Source organism: Pomacea canaliculata, linkage group LG8, assembly GCF_003073045.1.
Source record: "Pomacea canaliculata isolate SZHN2017 linkage group LG8, ASM307304v1, whole genome shotgun sequence".
Classification (NCBI taxonomy): Eukaryota; Metazoa; Mollusca; class Gastropoda; order Architaenioglossa; family Ampullariidae; genus Pomacea; species Pomacea canaliculata.
The window spans coordinates 9,745,504-9,763,185 of record NC_037597.1 but is presented as its reverse complement, the minus strand read 5'-3'; the positions used below and the strand labels follow the sequence as shown (position 1 = coordinate 9,763,185).

General features: G+C 35.7%; 1 protein-coding gene across 4 annotated transcripts in view; it reads right to left on the bottom strand.

Moving 5' to 3' along the window:
* Nucleotides 1–216: 216 nt before the first annotated feature.
* Nucleotides 217–17,682, bottom strand: part of LOC112569923 (serine-rich adhesin for platelets-like) — a 109,444-nt gene continuing 91,978 nt past the window's right edge. For all 4 annotated transcript variants that reach the window (XM_025248006.1, XM_025248009.1, XM_025248007.1 and 1 more), the window contains exons 5-11: nucleotides 17,495–17,608; nucleotides 15,954–16,067; nucleotides 15,066–15,190; nucleotides 14,577–14,757; nucleotides 13,811–13,952; nucleotides 10,376–10,506; nucleotides 217–9,732 (exon numbers count right to left, since the gene is read on the bottom strand). In XM_025248006.1, coding sequence (XP_025103791.1) covers nucleotides 9,305–9,732; nucleotides 10,376–10,506; nucleotides 13,811–13,952; nucleotides 14,577–14,757; nucleotides 15,066–15,190; nucleotides 15,954–16,067; nucleotides 17,495–17,608 — 1,235 coding nt within the window. In that variant the 3' untranslated portion in view covers nucleotides 217–9,304. The remainder of the gene's footprint in view (nucleotides 9,733–10,375; nucleotides 10,507–13,810; nucleotides 13,953–14,576; nucleotides 14,758–15,065; nucleotides 15,191–15,953; nucleotides 16,068–17,494; nucleotides 17,609–17,682) is intronic.

Genomic DNA, 17,682 nt, shown 5'->3' with positions numbered 1-17,682 from the left:
TTTAAAGTCTTAACTGGACCATTAGTAATAAGCAAAGATGGCTGTTATTTAGTTATTGATTTATGTGTGTAAATTATATAATATCCTTTTCTCTCTTTTAATTAAATTTAATTTTAAGTTCAATGAAAAAAACCTTTAAAAACATTTTTAATGCGTACCTTAAGAGTGCACACACACATATCAAAACAGTAGTAAAAAAATAAAACATACAAAAGCTGGCGCTTCAGCAAGCTTTTATTTTCTCAAGGGCAGAATAAGCACAGATTAGATGCCTGATTTAGGTGAATGGTAAAATGGCAAAGATGATTTTTGTAGTTTTTCATTTACATGAACATGCACAGTTGTGGGTGAATGGGCAAGTATAAATATTGATCACCATTCATTTACAATGCTGAAAGGTCCACAATAAACTCTAATTTCTGGCACCATCATGAACTATATCATGCAAATGCAAAGTACTGCTAGCAAAGTGATTCCTCCCTCCTTTTAGAATTTATTTTAAAAGCAACAACAGATTTTATGTGTTATTGCATAACTTATGGATGGATTTGAAAAAAATCTTTCGAGTCAGCCTAAACCTGACACTTAAAATAATTTTTGCATTTAACTAAACATCTATACCAGGTCCTTTTATTAACTTTCTACTGTCTGCTCAGACATGCTTAAAAAAAATCTACACTGTGGCTGAGCAAGTAATGGGAACTTTGAAAAGCAACAATGATAATTTAAAAAACCCAACAACAAACAGTCCATGCAGTGGACAGGACTCATAATTCTTTGTGACAGAGCTACAAACAAGTAGTACACAGTGTTCGAGTCTACTGTCCCATAAAACTAAAAGAAAATGAGAAGATTAAGATTTTTACTTTATGAGACAGTCTCTTATTTTAAAAGCTGTGTTTATAATTAAAAATGCATACACATAAACACTTTCTGCATTAATATATAAGTCACTGTTTCTGCAATGGCTAAAAGAATCTTTTTAAACTACTTTCAACAACTATATGTGATTATTTTTGTTTATATTTAATGTTTCATGTGCATCTTTTGTAACCTTACAGGGCTTACACTGCTGCACAATGACTAAATTTAGCCCTAAGGATGTGGCACTGACATCATATCCATGTTGATAGTATGATTGGTCTGAGAGTAAACTGTTGGATCAGAAGGGAAAATCTCAATCTTGCTATAACTTAAGTTACATTAGTTTTTAGCATGTTTACATAAACTAGGTATACAACAAAGAATATTTTGGAACTATTCATATAAATCGGTTGACCTGACTGCCTTCAATGTGAACAACCATTTTTCTCTTAAAGATATTTAAAAGTTTCAGACATCACTCAGAAGTGGAAGATATTTTGTCATTTTATCTGGCCAAATAAATCTAAACATGTCACATTGTACTTATATATCTACATAGAAAAAAGAAAACAGCAAATTATAAATAGAACCAGAACAGTTTTTGCCTTGGACTCTTTAAACATGACAGCTATCTTTGAACCCTCTAAGCACTGCATAAAAGTATAAGTATTACAAAGATGGCTAATAACTGAAGACTGTGAAGACGACAGTAGGTGAAGGGTTTTTTTTTTTTCACTGTTGCTGCTCTCAGGTAAACATTTGACCAAGAAACCTATACAATTCTGGAAAGGAGAAAGTTTGAATGGGACATTAAAAGTAATGAAAATCACCAACAGTTATCTGCTAGACGAAAAGATTCTAAAAGTACATAAGGTTGTTCTACTCCTAACAATAGTCTGCTCTGTGTGAATGTTGTTGCATTAACATTTGATGACTTGATTATTTGCAGTCTTGTCCGAACCTTGTGAGGCAGGATTTTAAAATTCTTTACCATCAAAGAATAAATCAGAAACAACTGATGCTTTAACTGCAAGGAATTAAAACCTGAGCAGTACCAGCTCCACTTAAAAAAAAAACTTAAATGTCTGCCAAGGCTTATCTTTCTCTCCAGAAAAAAAAGCTTAGAACACCAGTCCCATGATGACTTCATTTGAAGTGGTATTATCCTAACCTTCTGGAGACCAGGTTTTAAAATATTTTACACTCAAGAAATTAAACATCAATAATTTGTAAACATATTTCCTCTCATTGCCATTCTACCCAAAGAGAAAAAAAAAATTGAAAAAATAATAGTGGTCAAAAGATGAAAGCTTGCTGGTTATAAAGTAAAAGGAGATTGTGACATATTTTTCTTTATTTGGGACTAAACTACTTTGTAACACATAAGAAGAGTCATAATACACATCCTCAAAATAAAACATTTCACTTTCTTTCAGGACTTTGTGAAATTTGATTAAAACCTTAACTAAGAGCATGGTATTTATATGGTCAATGATTGCATTCTTGACTGTTCACTGCTTGCATAACAACCAACTTTTTCTAAGATAATAAAGTCAAATAAAAATACAAAAATATTGTACAAATTGTCTCCACTTATAAATTATATCAACTTACCAGTCTAATTAACACTTGTTACATTATAAGAACTTATTAATATAACCACCTACTGCCTCAATTCTGTAAACTCAAAACAAAACATGCTGAAAGATACGTGTGGAAGTAAACCCAAACATGCACATTCAACAACCTATCAACAACAAAAACTGTAAATAGCATGCTGACTAAGAACACTCTAAGGCAACCTTTCTCACTTGTCTTCACCTTCTCAATTATCATTTAAAAAGTATTAAAAAAATAAAAGACTGTAGTATATGTAAAGAAGATACTGTGTGGATGAAAATTTGCAAGATGTATGTCATAAAGCTTGTAAAAATTCTTTTTCATAATTAATTTCCACACTTATTTATGAAAATGATTCTGTTACATGTGCAAGCAAATCATGTAAACCTGGCTTGAGAAGTGCTGCAAATTCTCTATGGTAAACAATGTCTTAACACACACACACACAGAAAATTTGATTGAAAATATTTTTAGTGTCCAGTCCTGTCTCAGTCACATAGAAATGAAGACATGCTGTAATTTTTTTTTTGTTACCAATGTGAAACTGCATGTGCAGATTATGGCATGATTTCTGATAAAATAAATTTATTGCTACTGAAAAATTACCAAACTTAAAGAAAAGATTCTGAATAATAAGTTTCCACTCCACCACCTTCTCGTTCGGGCCTCATTTTTTCTTACTGTTCCCATTCTAACTCTGCCAGTCATGCTAAAGACAAAAATAAACAGTTATGACAAAAAAAAAAAAAAAGAAAAAAGAGTGTAAAATGGTCTAAATATCACCATGCAGTACTAATTAGCATATATAACTCTAAACAGAATCCACTCCACAAAAACCCCCAGATCTTAAACATCTGTTAAAAGTCCCACCTTTCTAACAAAAAACAAAGCATATCACACCACTTTCATGATTAAAGCAAGTAAGTGGAAGATCAGAACTTACAAAGGTATATTGGCACTTCTCACAATCAAGTGTTACATTTTAAGAAATTGATGGGAACATTTAAAAAAAGAAAAAAACAAGATGCAAAAGGTGAAGAATTCTGATGCTACTATCAACATTTTGAAACTCTGGTACTGGTCAAAAAATTATAATAATTAGATTCTTGGTTTGCAGTTAACATGTTAGATTGCAGGCACTAAATAAACATTAAATTTTAATAAAATGTCTAAAGCTAAAATGCAGAAATTGGTTGCCAGGCAAGTACATCATGACAAGTCTAAACAATTTCCAGGCTTTTTTTTTGTGTCATCAGAATTATGGATCTATATATCTCTTTGATGCAAAGTGTATCTGATGTATATACAACTGATGACCATTATCTGTACAAGTGACATTAAACACAACTTTATGGTACTGACTTGGAACTCTAAAATCAAATGAGTCTAACTGTAAAATATTTCATTACTGACATACTTAGAAACCACTCTAACAGTCAAGTCAACCAAAAGTTCCAGGACTTCAACATCTCCAACTCAAACTTCAACTTAAAAAAAAAAAAAAAAAAAAAATTAAAGCAATAACTGTAAGATTATTTTTATAACTTGTAACCATCACATTCTGGGAAGAAGAGAAGGGACATTCATACCTAATTATCTAAAGAATCAACAAACTTTTCTCATATAGAAGGAAATAAATCACTCATATTACTTTTTTCAGCTGTGGTAAAAAATGCTGAAGACAAAATGCTCTGAAGGATGATTTTTAAAAATCCTCAGCATTTTGATGCATGATATTAACAAAAATAAGACATTAATTTTAAAAAGTGGGATAACTTCCAGGACACTGAAGACACTTGGCACTGCCATTTTTGAAGCACCATCACAGTCCTTGCTTATTCATAAGAAAGGTGCAGCATACTAATTTAAAGCAGCACACAGTGGTTCAGGATTTTTTTCTCCACCTCATTTATCTTCCTCATAAAATTACATTGTTAATTTATTAAAAAGTTAGGAGTTCCTTTTAGCTACAAAACTGGTCATCTAAACTCATATCCACATGTTCACAGCATACCTTGTATGCACATGCAACTACAAAAGCACACACATATGCACACTGTGAATGACTGACTATTGTTAACACCAACACTAACCCTCCAAATTCACAGCAAAAGCCAAAAGCAAACAGCTACAACCCTCCCTATTAAAAATTCATGAAATGAATTTAGTCTAGCCAAAAAGAACGCTTGCACAAATGACATAAAATTAAGACATCTAAAACAGACATAAAGTAAAAGCAAAATCTCAGTGCAGTTTTTCACCAGGCTCTGGATATCTTAAAATAAGTGTGCAATATGCAAAATGGCAATTCTCTTTTCAAAATATATTGACTTTAGTTTGTTTGACTTGTTTTTCTCCCTTTCCTGAGCTATACAAAGTTAAACAAGAAAAAAATTATAGTGATAAAAAAAATTATTTCAGAAATCAGCCGCATTTTGTTTGAGGGGGAAGGGGCATAGGAAAAAGGTTTTAAGAGACAGCCTAGTCTGCATCAATCATTGACAAGCTTGTAAACTCTTGTATGGAACTTAGATTTAAAAAACAAAGCTCTGTACAAATCAGCAGAAAGATGTCAAGAGGTGTATGTGAGCAAAGATGATAATAATAATAATGAACATTTAGATGTAGCAAAACTTTACTGTTGATGATTGAATTGCTGACAGCCTGTTTAAAGACATGTCTTGTTTGCATTACATTATGTAGGTTTTTAAAATTTGGCAAATAAAACTAAATGAAAAAAGAAAACCATGAAGGCCATAAATGCGTACATGGATTGAATTTTCTTTAAATTATTTTATTTTGAACATTTGTCTAATCTTTAACTTCACTTCTACCTTTCAAATGATCTGCTTTGACCAAAAGGAAACCATTTACAAATTATTTTATTTCAATTTTGCTAAATGATATGCATAAGAAACCAAAGATCCCAGGAAGATTTCGGTTGGGGCTGATAGGTGCACTTAATGGAAGTTTTAAAATAGTTTTTTAAATTCAAAATACCTTAATCCTTGTGTAGTAGCATATGTGTGTGTGTATATATATTTTCCCACCCCATTCTCAAACTGTTTGCCACTGGTTTATGCCCTCAAGAAGTTCCAGGCCTTTATCAAACTTAAAAATGAGACTGAAAGCTTAAAAAGGTAAGTGTATGCAATTTTCAGGCCTCTTTATCACATGTTGGTGCTTCACTATGTTCTATCACCGACAAACCTTACAGGAAAAAATGTCACATAATTTACTGTGCGTTGTGAGTTGATTTCTATTTAAAGCCTTCATCAACAAGTGTATGCTTAGGAAAAAAAAAATCTCATGGCAGGATATGCTTCTTAAATTATGTAAATTTCAGACAATGAAAAGAATAGCACCAGCTTTTGGTTCGCTGTACAAGTAACAGACATAAGTGGTGGAAAAACAAAATGACAATGTAAAACCAATGCTGTTACAGATTCAATGACTATATACATTCAACAAACCTTGAATGCCATGTTATCAGGGTTGTAAATTTAGGTACATCAGTTCATAGCCTATGTCAACAAGTGGGGAGGGGATGGTTTGTTGTAGGTGTTTGACAACATGCCAGCAACATAGGCTGTATCATGGCAAGTTGGGGGTGGGAGAGGGACAAAGGAAGAAGAAACTATATGCACAGGAGAATTTCTGGGCATATCTGCTGTATGTGAATTCCTCCTGCAGCCAAATAAGACAGGGTGCTATCAGACTAGAGGTATGTGAGCATGACAGGGAGTAACCTTTCTGCATAGCATTTTCCTAATGATGCATCCACATTCTATTCAGGCAGTGTCCAATGTATTTCAAACCAATACTGGAGAACGTCAGTGCATGACACATGATGCTGCAGTTTACATGCCCAAGCAGTCCTATCTATTCCGCAATGACTGTATTAACATACATCTTGTCTGAAGAATAGTATCATCCTAACTACAAAACCCCCTTCCACTAAAAAAAAAAAAATCATCTTAACTCATCAGCAGAAGCAGGAAAACAACACTGACTACTAACACATTGTTCTGTTAAGATATTCAAACATGGTGGAAACCAGAAAAGTAGTGTGTTCAGGAAGTGAAAGGTGAGAGATGATTTATCTCTGATGAAATATCTGATTTCTATGCATGCTCGTGTTTAAAAAAAAACAAAACAAACTAATTTCCCGTTGGAGGGATGTTAAACATTTCATACTGCATTTAAAATGTCAAAAATAGAAAGGAAAAAATATTTTTCATGATAGCTGTAAAAAATGAGATACCATGTAAAGTTTTTAAGATTTTAAGGCCTATTCAGCTCACAATTTTCAAAATGTGGACTTGTATTTAACAAAAATTGACATAGAGAGTTACTGCGAATGGATAAAAGCTACAGCACTTGTCTCTTTAGATTTAGTAGCCTCAGAAACAGTCTTTACATTTTTGTAAACACAAAACTCATTTCTACTGAACTACTGTGCAAGTGACCATAAATTCCCAAAATATGACATCTCAAGATGTCCCTATGCAAGAATACCTTGCAGCATTAGGAAGTTTATACTTTTTCACAGGTGCTGTCTACACAATTTGTTTTCAGAAGTATACCAACATGCCTGTATCTCCTACAGGAGAAAGCACGTGTTTTCCCATGATCTGAGGCAAGTAACCCCTTCATTTACAGCAATCCTGGAATGTGCAAAACACTCATTACAGAAATACAATAGACAACATGGCTGCCAATCCAGCTCTTGTGTAGCATAACATAGTTTGATATATAAGAGACAAGCACTTGGTATACTTTTAGTCATGCACGGAAATCTACCGAAATTGTTTTTGAAGCCATGTAAATATCGATTAAAAGTTCAGCTGTCACTTGTTGAAAGCAATTTTGGCATTCCATGTCATACCTGGGACTACAAATTCACACATCACTTAAAAATGACAAAATACAAATTTTATTTCAATATAAAAAATATATTTCCCCAAACTATTATTTTTTTGAAAACATGAGAGGTTTTAACAGTCTACTTTTCTTAAATTCAAACTTTATTTCTTTTTCTTCTTTATCGACCTTACTCAGAAGCACCCCTCTTTATAACATGTAACTCTAACAACTCAAACTGTAAAGATATCTGACCAATCAAATTGCAAATGTAGATGCATCAAACTTGTACTGATTCTTGAATTTCCATCTTCAACACACAGCTATTATTTTGACTCCACTATAACAACAAATTTAAGGTGAACAGATCTTCAGAACTGTTGCTTACTAGCAAAAAGACAACCTACAAAGGTTTGCTGCTGTCAGCCTTCCAGGGCTGAACAGAAATAAAATGCCTCCTTGTGAAAGACAAATCTACTATTAAAAAATTGTAACATACAATTGGAAAAAATAAGGATCAAATATGTCAAAAGAAAAACAATATTTCATTTCAAACATGACTAAAAAATTGTAACAAGTATAATCTGAAGCAACAACACAGTCATAAAAAATGTCAAGGGCAAGATGAATCCGAAAAAATGACTACGCAGTAAAAAAGACCATGACCCTTTGTGAAGAAATAGAGCTTAATGAACTCCTGTAAACATCTTACCAAGAATGTTAACATGAAAAAATGCTAAACAACTGATCTTCAATCTGTTTCATGCATGAATTGTTAAAAGCCTTGGTACAAAATCAACTACAACAAAACCATGGCTGCAAATTTGCAGCTGGTACTTTAAATTTTTTTTCTCCAAGAATGGCACACATACTTTACAGAAAAATCATATCTTTTTCTCTCACCACTGCCTCAGTCTACAAAAACTGTGCACGCTGTCCACTGTCGACATCTAAACACAGCTCTGCTTCACACACAAGGTCCAAAAACATAATGTGCTTTCTACTACTGTAAGAGTCCAGTCTGCAGACATAATCCTGAAAACCTCAGGTCACAGTGCTTCCTGTCGTCACAGATTTGTGAGAACAATATTCATGGTGTCGTTGCCCTAGGAATCGGAATGGCATTAGCAAAGTCAGTGGGCTGCGACAATGTTGCCAAAATGGGTCAAGTGTCACAACCGCGGATCTACAAAGCAGAGGTATAATCTCTTGCTGGGGCAAACTTTCATATTTCATATGCTGGAATGGCTCAATTTAATGAAGGTGGCTGTCTCTCCTTCATCTCCAAAGTAGCTGGTGGTGTGCTTGATTTTGGTTCAGATTTATCATACTTTAAAAATGTAAGGTTTTGACACGATCTACTCAATACTTAACAACATCATGAGGAACCTACAATATTTAACAGATTAAGATCTACCAACATTTAATTTTACCATTAAAATAAAAATAATTTAAACAAATGCAGTAAGCAATAAAAAAATTGTATTAAATATTTGTAATATTTTTTAAAACCACTCTCCAATAGTTAAATGTTTCACTGAAGCTCTCAAAACCTTCCAAGTAAGAAACTGATGAAGAAAGTGACTGAAAATTATTACTTATAACAATGTCAAAACAGACATGGAAAAGAAAAACAAATGATGAGAGGAAGAAAGATCACAAATGAAAATCCCACCTACTTGAAATCCCACCAATTTGTGCACTGATGGTAAAAGCCACTTCCTTAAAGATAATAAGAAAACAAAGAATCTTGCATCTTTTTCTGCACAAAATTAAGCACCTGTATTTGTCCTGTATTTTGGATTCCTTCAAAACTCTGTAACTGTGGAAATAGCTTTGGAACTTTCTTTGGACTGACAAATAGTGCAATGCTTTCTGTAGTGCTCACTGCCACAGTTGTTGATCTTGTAGAGCCTTTCTTTTGTCTGCAGTTTGCCCCAGCCTTGCAGTCTAAAGTCTACACATATGGATTCATGTTGTCTTCTTGGCTACCACGTTTGGTGATGAGGGTCCCACCCATGGCTAGTTGCTGAGGGGATATGTTTTTCTGATCCACACCCACTGAAGATGTAGATGGCATCGTCACAGTGGCAGTGACAGCTGATGTTGTTGCAGCAGCTGAGGCTGCAGCTGCTGCAGCTGAATTGTGTGCATCAAGCATCTCTGTGAGCAAGTCACAGAAAGTGACACAACCTTCACGCTTCAGTGACTGGAAGTAAGCAATGCCGCGCTCTCCTGCCTGACGAATGTGGGTAAGGAGGAGAATGAGGGAGGGGACATGACGAGGATTTTCTGGGTGTGTGCGCTGTGCAATGTCCATCAGGGCATCTACAATCATCTGTTGCATCTCTCCTATTTTGCTGTAGCTGGCTAAGCGACGCACCTCTGCAAAATATTTTGAGGTAAACAGAAAACATTTCCCACTGGTAATGATCAAACTAATATCATTTCTGAAGCATGTGAATACCAGTGCTATAACACTTGTTAACATAAATGTAGATGAACATATGCACCTTGCTAAAAAAAAGTATTGCATGTTTCCATTTTGTAGCATGGTATACCAACAGAACACAACTTATCATGTTATATCCTTTTCATCCTCTTTATTATTTTTGGCAGCATTAGGAGCAGCATATAATTACAAAATAAATTACTAAATAAAGGATAAATGAACTAACAAGTAATCAGACTTGAAAGATATATAAAAGAAAAAATAAACACGCTAAATTTAGATAGCTCATTAAGGATGCCGAGAGATGAGTCTGAAGACTTTAATGCAAAACGTGACTCAAAACAAAATAAAAAAAGAGCTTTGCATCTCCTCTGCTGATGGTGGACCAATAGTACATATGCTGTCAGTCATGGACCAGATAATCTACTTTACAGGATCAGTATATTCTTAAAAAGAATTTTAAGATCAAGATGTAAACCATAAACTTAGGTTTTCTTCTTTTATGATAACTTAATAGGGAAAAAAATCCCTAAAATGTAAAGTCATGATATTCACTCAATATATTGTCATGATTACCTGCGTTCACAAGGACAGTGGCCTGCAGCAGAAGCAACTCCTCTTTGCTGACAGAATATTGCACCATCTGCTCAGACACTGCCCCTACCTGCTCCAAAATCTCTGTCATTCCCGTCACATTCCAAAGTGGCCTGAAAATGTGCCAAAGGTATAGCATGTCACTACTAAGATTAATGTTGAACTTATCCAGTTCTTATTACCTATGTCTCAATGTCTCAAAATAAATGTAAAGATTTTAGATTGGATTACCAACTTGGGCAGGGGAGAGGGAGGGGGGATGAGGACAACTTGAAAAAGGGTACAAACAGTACAGTCTGAATTATATGCAGTAATGTAGGAATCAGGCAGAATGGGAGTGGGCATGAGAATGGAGCGCTCTTATCTGCTGATACCAATCCATGTGAATCCAAGCGTGACCCCACCTGTGGCAGCTCATCCCTTAAAACCTGAGCCCATCGAACCTTGGAGCATCTAGCAGAAACGTCACAGCCACAATGCAGCAAACAGGAGCAGCACAGCATGCGAAGTGGGTGAGAATTAGCAGAGGATTTTACTTAGTGACAGCTTGAACAAAAATCCTCCATGAGAATGGAGGGCAGCTACCCCTCAAAAAAGATACTGAGGGTACAAGAATGTGTATGTTGTTTACTGTCAGTATGGAGTTTTTCCCCCAAGTCACACATCTTCCTATGCCACTGATGTGTGCATAATAACTTGATGAACAGATGAAAAAATTACTAAAAATGAAATTTTCTTCGTCAATTGTCTTACCAGATAAACTGCTTATTATGTGCTTAGAGGCTGAAGTTGCTCTTTAACAAAATGAATTATTGGATCTAGTCAGTATGGTTATTGGCCCTTAGTGCCAAAGGTTCACCAAACCTAGGTGCATCACTATAAAAAGGTCTGCAAAATACAGTGTGGCAATCTTGAAGTCAATTTCTCTTGCTCATGGCAAAGTGCAGCCCAAGAGGTAGATATAGCTGGGACTGTCCCTCACATAGGATCAACCTGAATGGGTAAATCCTCAAGACCCTCAGTGGGTCTTTCTGACACACTGGGTCATTAAAAAAGTTAAAAGTCATCTCCTAACCTTTTCAGATCGTTCAAGGGTGAGGTGTTAGAGACCTCACTTTTCTCAGGGTCAGCTTTAAGTGGAGGCAGTGCCCTTCTTCTCTCCCTAGCTTCCTTACCTTCCCCAACCCTCTATGGAGTCAGGTACCCATTCCCGCCAGCTGGGTTGACTGGGGGAAGTTTAATGTGCTAATCGGGCATTGAATCAGCGCTCTTATCTGCTGATACCAATCCACGTGAATCCAAGCGTGACCCCACCTGTGGCAGCTCATCCCTTAAAACCTGAGCCCATCGAACCTTGGAGCATCTAGCAGAAACGTCACAGCCACAATGCAGCAAACAGGAGCAGCACAGCATGCGAAGTGGGTGAGAATTAGCAGAGGATTTTACTTAGTGACAGCTTGAACAAAAATCCTCCATCTCTTTCTTCTTTTGTCTTGACATAAAAATGAGCAGGCAGGCTAAAGAGCATGCTACGTAGCCAGTAAAACCAAACAAAAGACTCATGAATTCTTTTTTCTTTGCACACCCTTATATTGCAGTTTTCAGTGGACACACCTGGTTTCAGTGGGATTTCAATAACCTGGTGGAATAATCTGGTTAAAAAGCATTTCATCCCTCAAGCTCCTTATAATTAGATAGTCAGGTAAAGTTAATGAAAAAACTGACAGTTATCTTCCATGTTTTCTTGTCTATAACTTTGTGATCTTGGAGTAGGGTGGCTTCCTTCCTTTTAATAGATATATATAACCCATTCATAAGCCTAAAAAAAATAATAGTTCTTCTTGAGTTGTATTCATGAAGTTTTAAGTCAAATTCTCTTCAAGCAGGAAAAGCCGGCACTGTAAATTTGGACACAAGATTAAATAAAGCATGCTTTATGGGACTGTCTGAAAATGAATTTGTGACTTTCTGCAACAGGGTCAACTAATCTATCAGTTATGAAGTTTGACCTCTGTAGAAGGAGTAAGTAAAGGTCATCCCCTAACCTTTTCGGGTCATTGTGGGGTGAGGTGTTAGAGACCTCACTTGTCTCGGGGTCAGCTTTTTACTTGAGGGTTGTGCCCATCTCCTCTACCTTGCTGCCCTACCTTCCCCAACCCTCTATGGCGTCGGGTACCCATTCCTGCCAGCTGGGTTGACTGGGTGAAGTTTGCTGCGCTAATCAGGCATTGAACCAGCATGGTCTCAGTTTGGATGCCAGTGATCTAATCACTTGACTATCCACTTCCCCTGGAAGAGGGAGACATTGTTGCTTGGATGTTAGGTTACCTGAGGTTTCTGTGTTGGATTTGTTGCTTATTTATCCGCATGTGGAAGAAAAGGGTAGAGCTAAGTCTTCCAGATGCTGTGCCATAGATATGCTGAACCCCTTAGTTACAGGGTTATGAGATCCTCCTTTTAGTTTTTTTAAATGTTGAATAGGACAATCTCTTTGTCTGAATTTAAGCACAGATGAGATGTTCTCTAAAGTGTTTCCTGATCAGTAGGCTGTCCCAATTATCCCTATAAATGTCTATCATTTGAACTCTGCACTCAAGAAAGGAATAGAAAAGCTTTCAAAATTTTACTCTCAGCATCAGAAAAATCAAAGCTTGCTATTTTGAAAATAACATCTTTGCCAAACTCTGCTCTACGTCTGATGACTCTCTCTATCCCTATCACCAGAATGATCAAATATGGTGACCAGAGTTTTAGTTATTGTGCTGCAAAACAGTGGAACTCTCTTCCCCTTCTATATGTATCATCAACCCATCATCAAATACTTTAAACATGCACTAAAACCATATCTGTTCCACAAGCATTACTCTTTACATAAGTCAACATAGTTGTCGATAGTTGGGATTTTAGTCATTTGACTAGTCCACCTGCTTGTCTTCCTCTGCAGATTTATGACACTATCCATCATCATTGTTTGTTCCCTGACTCATCTTTGTGTCTTTTATGTTTGTCTTTTATTACTTGTCTGTATAGCTGTTTCTTTTTCCATCCTTCATATCCTGTCCAAATTTCCTAGTTATCTTAAGCACCGACGGTATGCTCCTTCAAGACTGTGATTATGCACTACATAAATCACCCATTTATTATCTTAATTAAATCACAGACTCCTTCAGGCATATGATATAAATGTTCTGGACAGAGAAATGAATGAATGGGGTTTTATGTCCAGCAGGATGGCAACAAATGCCATTCTCATGGCCAGTGATGACAGTGGAGAGATTGTTGAACTGTATATTCCTTAAGGATGCACACAAATACATATGCCAAATTCACAAGCAGGTATTTGTGCCTACATGCCCGCCATCAAAACACACACACAGTGCACACAAATACTACTACAGAGCAGATGGAGCTACTCACCTGTCCAGGTGGAAATCTGGCGCAAAGACTAGGCGCTTGCCTTCATGGTCCATGGAGCGGAAGGCACAGTTAAGCAGCAACAGCTCCATCCAGCAGCACTCAATCAAATGCACCTGATCACTTAGCGAAAGATCTGTGTAACCTGTTAAGTACATAAAAATTTCAAATGATACCAGAAACTTATACAGCTATGTCGCACACAGTCAAAATCTAAGAAAATCTATGCAGCTATCTGGTGATCACCAAATCACTGGAAGCATAACTATCATTAGCCAAAATACCAGTAGTTTCATGTCAGTTTCAGACATCATTCATTGACAGAAGTGAAAAAAGGAGGATGAAAGCCTTGAAAAATATTCTTCTGTCTACGCAAAAGTTTGATGTGGTTAAGCCAAGTCAAAGCAGATATCTATTCAGGAATTTAGACTGAGATCTGTTTAAAAAGTTAAAACTATATAGTTTGAAACGATTAGGGTCAATCAAAGCAGAGGGCTGTTCAGGGTTTAAACTGATATTTGTTTAAAAAAATAGTACTTCAAAGAAAGTCACTCTTCCAAACAAAATTGTAAAGCAATTACTTATTGTCATATATATATTCCATCTGACTAATCATTAAAAAAGAAAGCCAGAATTTTAAAAACTTTTTTTTTAAATATCTTGGCATTTATTATAATGCATAAATGAACTTGATACAAGATATCATTTGCAAATGCCCTAAACTTTCTTGTCCCCTGGGTGTAATTAATATTGATTATCATCATTTTACCTGGCACATGCTTTGCCCAGTTGATAAGATAAACAAGCTCGCGATCAGCCAGCTTGATCAGAGTGTTAAGAATATGCACTCTAGTGGGTGCAGCTTCATGATTGTGAAAGCTTTCTAAAACTGGTAGGTCAGCCTTCTGTAGTGCTTCAAGAATGTATGCACATCGTGCTCGCCTGGCCATCTGCAGCCAACAGAAAATCACTAGAATTAAAACCATTACTTTTGATTTAGGAATGTGCACATGGACACACAAAGACAGAAATAGAATAGGGAAGGGGGAGAAGGGATAAAAGGAAAACATCTTCTCTATAAATTAATGAGAATGAAAACATCAGAGGAGCTTTATTAACAGATCATACGATGATTTCATGAGTGGAATAAACTAGTAGTGTGGAAGCAAGGAACAGCAGGCTCGTTAACACATGGTGCAATCTTATTAGGTCCTCACAGAGTAACACAACAATGACCACAACAGTCAAGTTTACTTACTTTAGAGGCAGAGGCACCCCCTCCAATTGTTGAGTTGACAGATGCATCCGTAGAATCAGCTCTACAGCGCCTTCCCTTGCCGCCACCTCCTCCGCCACTGTGTTTTCTCTCTTTTCGCTGGCTGCCTGCAAGTCAGTCATGGAAAGATTGTGTTATAATTCCCAGTAACGCATAGCTAGTGTTTCGAGAAACGACAAAGCACCATCATTTTAGTGACTACAAACTTGCCAACACCATCCTCCACACACCTGAAAACAATTTATTTGGAATTTAAAAGGGAACATAATGTCTTTTCTAGAGTATTTAAGAAAATTTCAAGTAACACATTATAAACAGTTTTAAAAACAAATGGAAATAGCTTGTTCGACTAAAAAATGAAAGTGGACATCATCCTAAATAAATAAATCAAAGAAACCTGAGCTTTTTTTATCAGATTTGGAATATCACTCCTGTTTATGAAGACAGATCAACCAGAATGAATGTAAGGATTGGGAAAATCTTGTGAACATCTCTTCAATGTAACAATTTTTGCAAGAGGTCAGTGAAGGAGAGCAAAGCCTCCCATAAATCTTTAAAAAAGTAAAGTCCTAACAGGCTAGCAGTTTGCAATGTTTTTACAATAATGGACATCTGACAGTGGTACTAGGCTATAGGTGGCTTTGATAAACATACAAATTATTAATATCAAAGTGTAAGTGATCCTATGTCTTAAGTTTACATCTTTTACCAACTCACTGATGGCAGCAGACCTGACACATGATGATGGAAAATGCATACCTTTTTACTGAAATCTATCTACTAAATCACTACCATTCACTCAATCACACCTTCCACATATTCGTATCAACTATTCAGAAAGAGGTAAGGCCAAAAGACAAGCAGTTTTACCTTTATTCATACCAACTTCATAACATTTGCGTAGTCGACATGCCTGGCAGCTCTTTCGCCGGTGTTTGTCTATAGTGCAGTTGTTTGTTGCTGGGCACATGTAGTCAACTGGACCTAATAACAGGAAAAGAGTAAATTTGCTTCAAATTTACTACCAGGTCTTAAGTTTCTGGCATTCTCATTAACAGTTTTGGAACAACACTCATGCTGTGGGAAAATGAACAACAGCACAAAATTACCACAAAGAGTAAGAATTAGCTCTAGAATAACACCGATGTATATTTGCTCCGATGTAAGATTTATATCTCTAGTTCATCTTTGTGGGAAGTAACAAGTTTCATGTGTAGAAACTCTGTCCTCTCTCTTCCTTTCTTGTATCTTCATTAGTTATAAAAGTCTTTAAGAAATCAAATGAAGAGCATCCTGTTCATTAATTGGGGAGTGCACATAGGGCTCCTACTTCCCTAAAAAAAAAAGTAAAAAAGATCAAATGTCAAATTACTGATCTATAGTTAAACTGTACTATCGAGGTGTACTCTGATGAAACTTTTTTCTGAATGTAGAAATACAAAGTTGTGAAACAAAATACAGCAAGAATTTTAAGGTCAAAAAGTAATCAAAGCAAAGTTTAGGAACATTTTACAGCCTTCTGAACGCCCTTAGATGTGAAAAATTGTAACTTTCACTTCTTAGTTTCTAAATATAATTCTCTAGAAACATTTTACAAAGCAAATTTTATCATATTCAGATTTCTTAAGACTCTTTTTACTAGCAGTCTTCAATTTAAGCATACAACTCTTTAAACATCTTCATCAAAAGTCTAGGACCTAGTGCTAACAATGCTTCAGCATATAGTTAGAAAATACCTGGATTTGCTGAAATAAAAAAGAGTATTCTTGCAGATCTTCCCAAAGGAAAAAAGCAAAAGAATTATCCACATATGTACCATACATTCTATGGGGGAATACATCACTTTTTCATTATTTTTGCCAAAATATTCAGCAGTGTAAAAATAGCAAGATATTTTGCTCTTATTCTTTGTTTCTCTTACATTGTCTGTGACCTTTAAAAGCATGTTGCATGTCTGTGAGCTGTAAAAAACATGCAGTATATCTGTGAGCTGTAAAAAACATGCAGCATGTCTGTCTACAGAGCATAGTCTAAATAACTCTAAGGACAATTGGAGGTCTGTAAAATTGCAGCTCAACAGAATGCCTGGCTCACTTGTAGAATACACATTAAAAAGCCAACTGCGCATGCAGTGATAAAAGATCTAAATACAGTAAACCATTTGTTATAAATGATTTAAGTTAAAGTGTATTGATACAGGCGAATAATTCTATTGTGTCTTGTATGATTTTTATTGCACAGAACCCATTACAACTGTCTGGACAGTGTTAAAATCCATCAAATAAAAATGTTTCCCATTTTTCTGCACAAAACAGATGCAGCTGGTCATAAAAAAATATAAATTTTTAAAACTGAAATGACACGCCAAAACTCTGGTTTCATGTGGGTTATATTTTTCTTCAGACTCTTACCTTGTATTGAACGCTTGAAGAAGGCCTTACATCCTTCACAGGACCAAACACCATAGTGAAAGCCCGAGGCATTATCGTTACAAACTTGACACAACTTAGCGGTTGTGCTGCTCCCTGCAATAAAAATATGATTTCTGCGTATTCTGAGAATGCTTATTCTATACACAAAAAACACTAACTGGATGTGG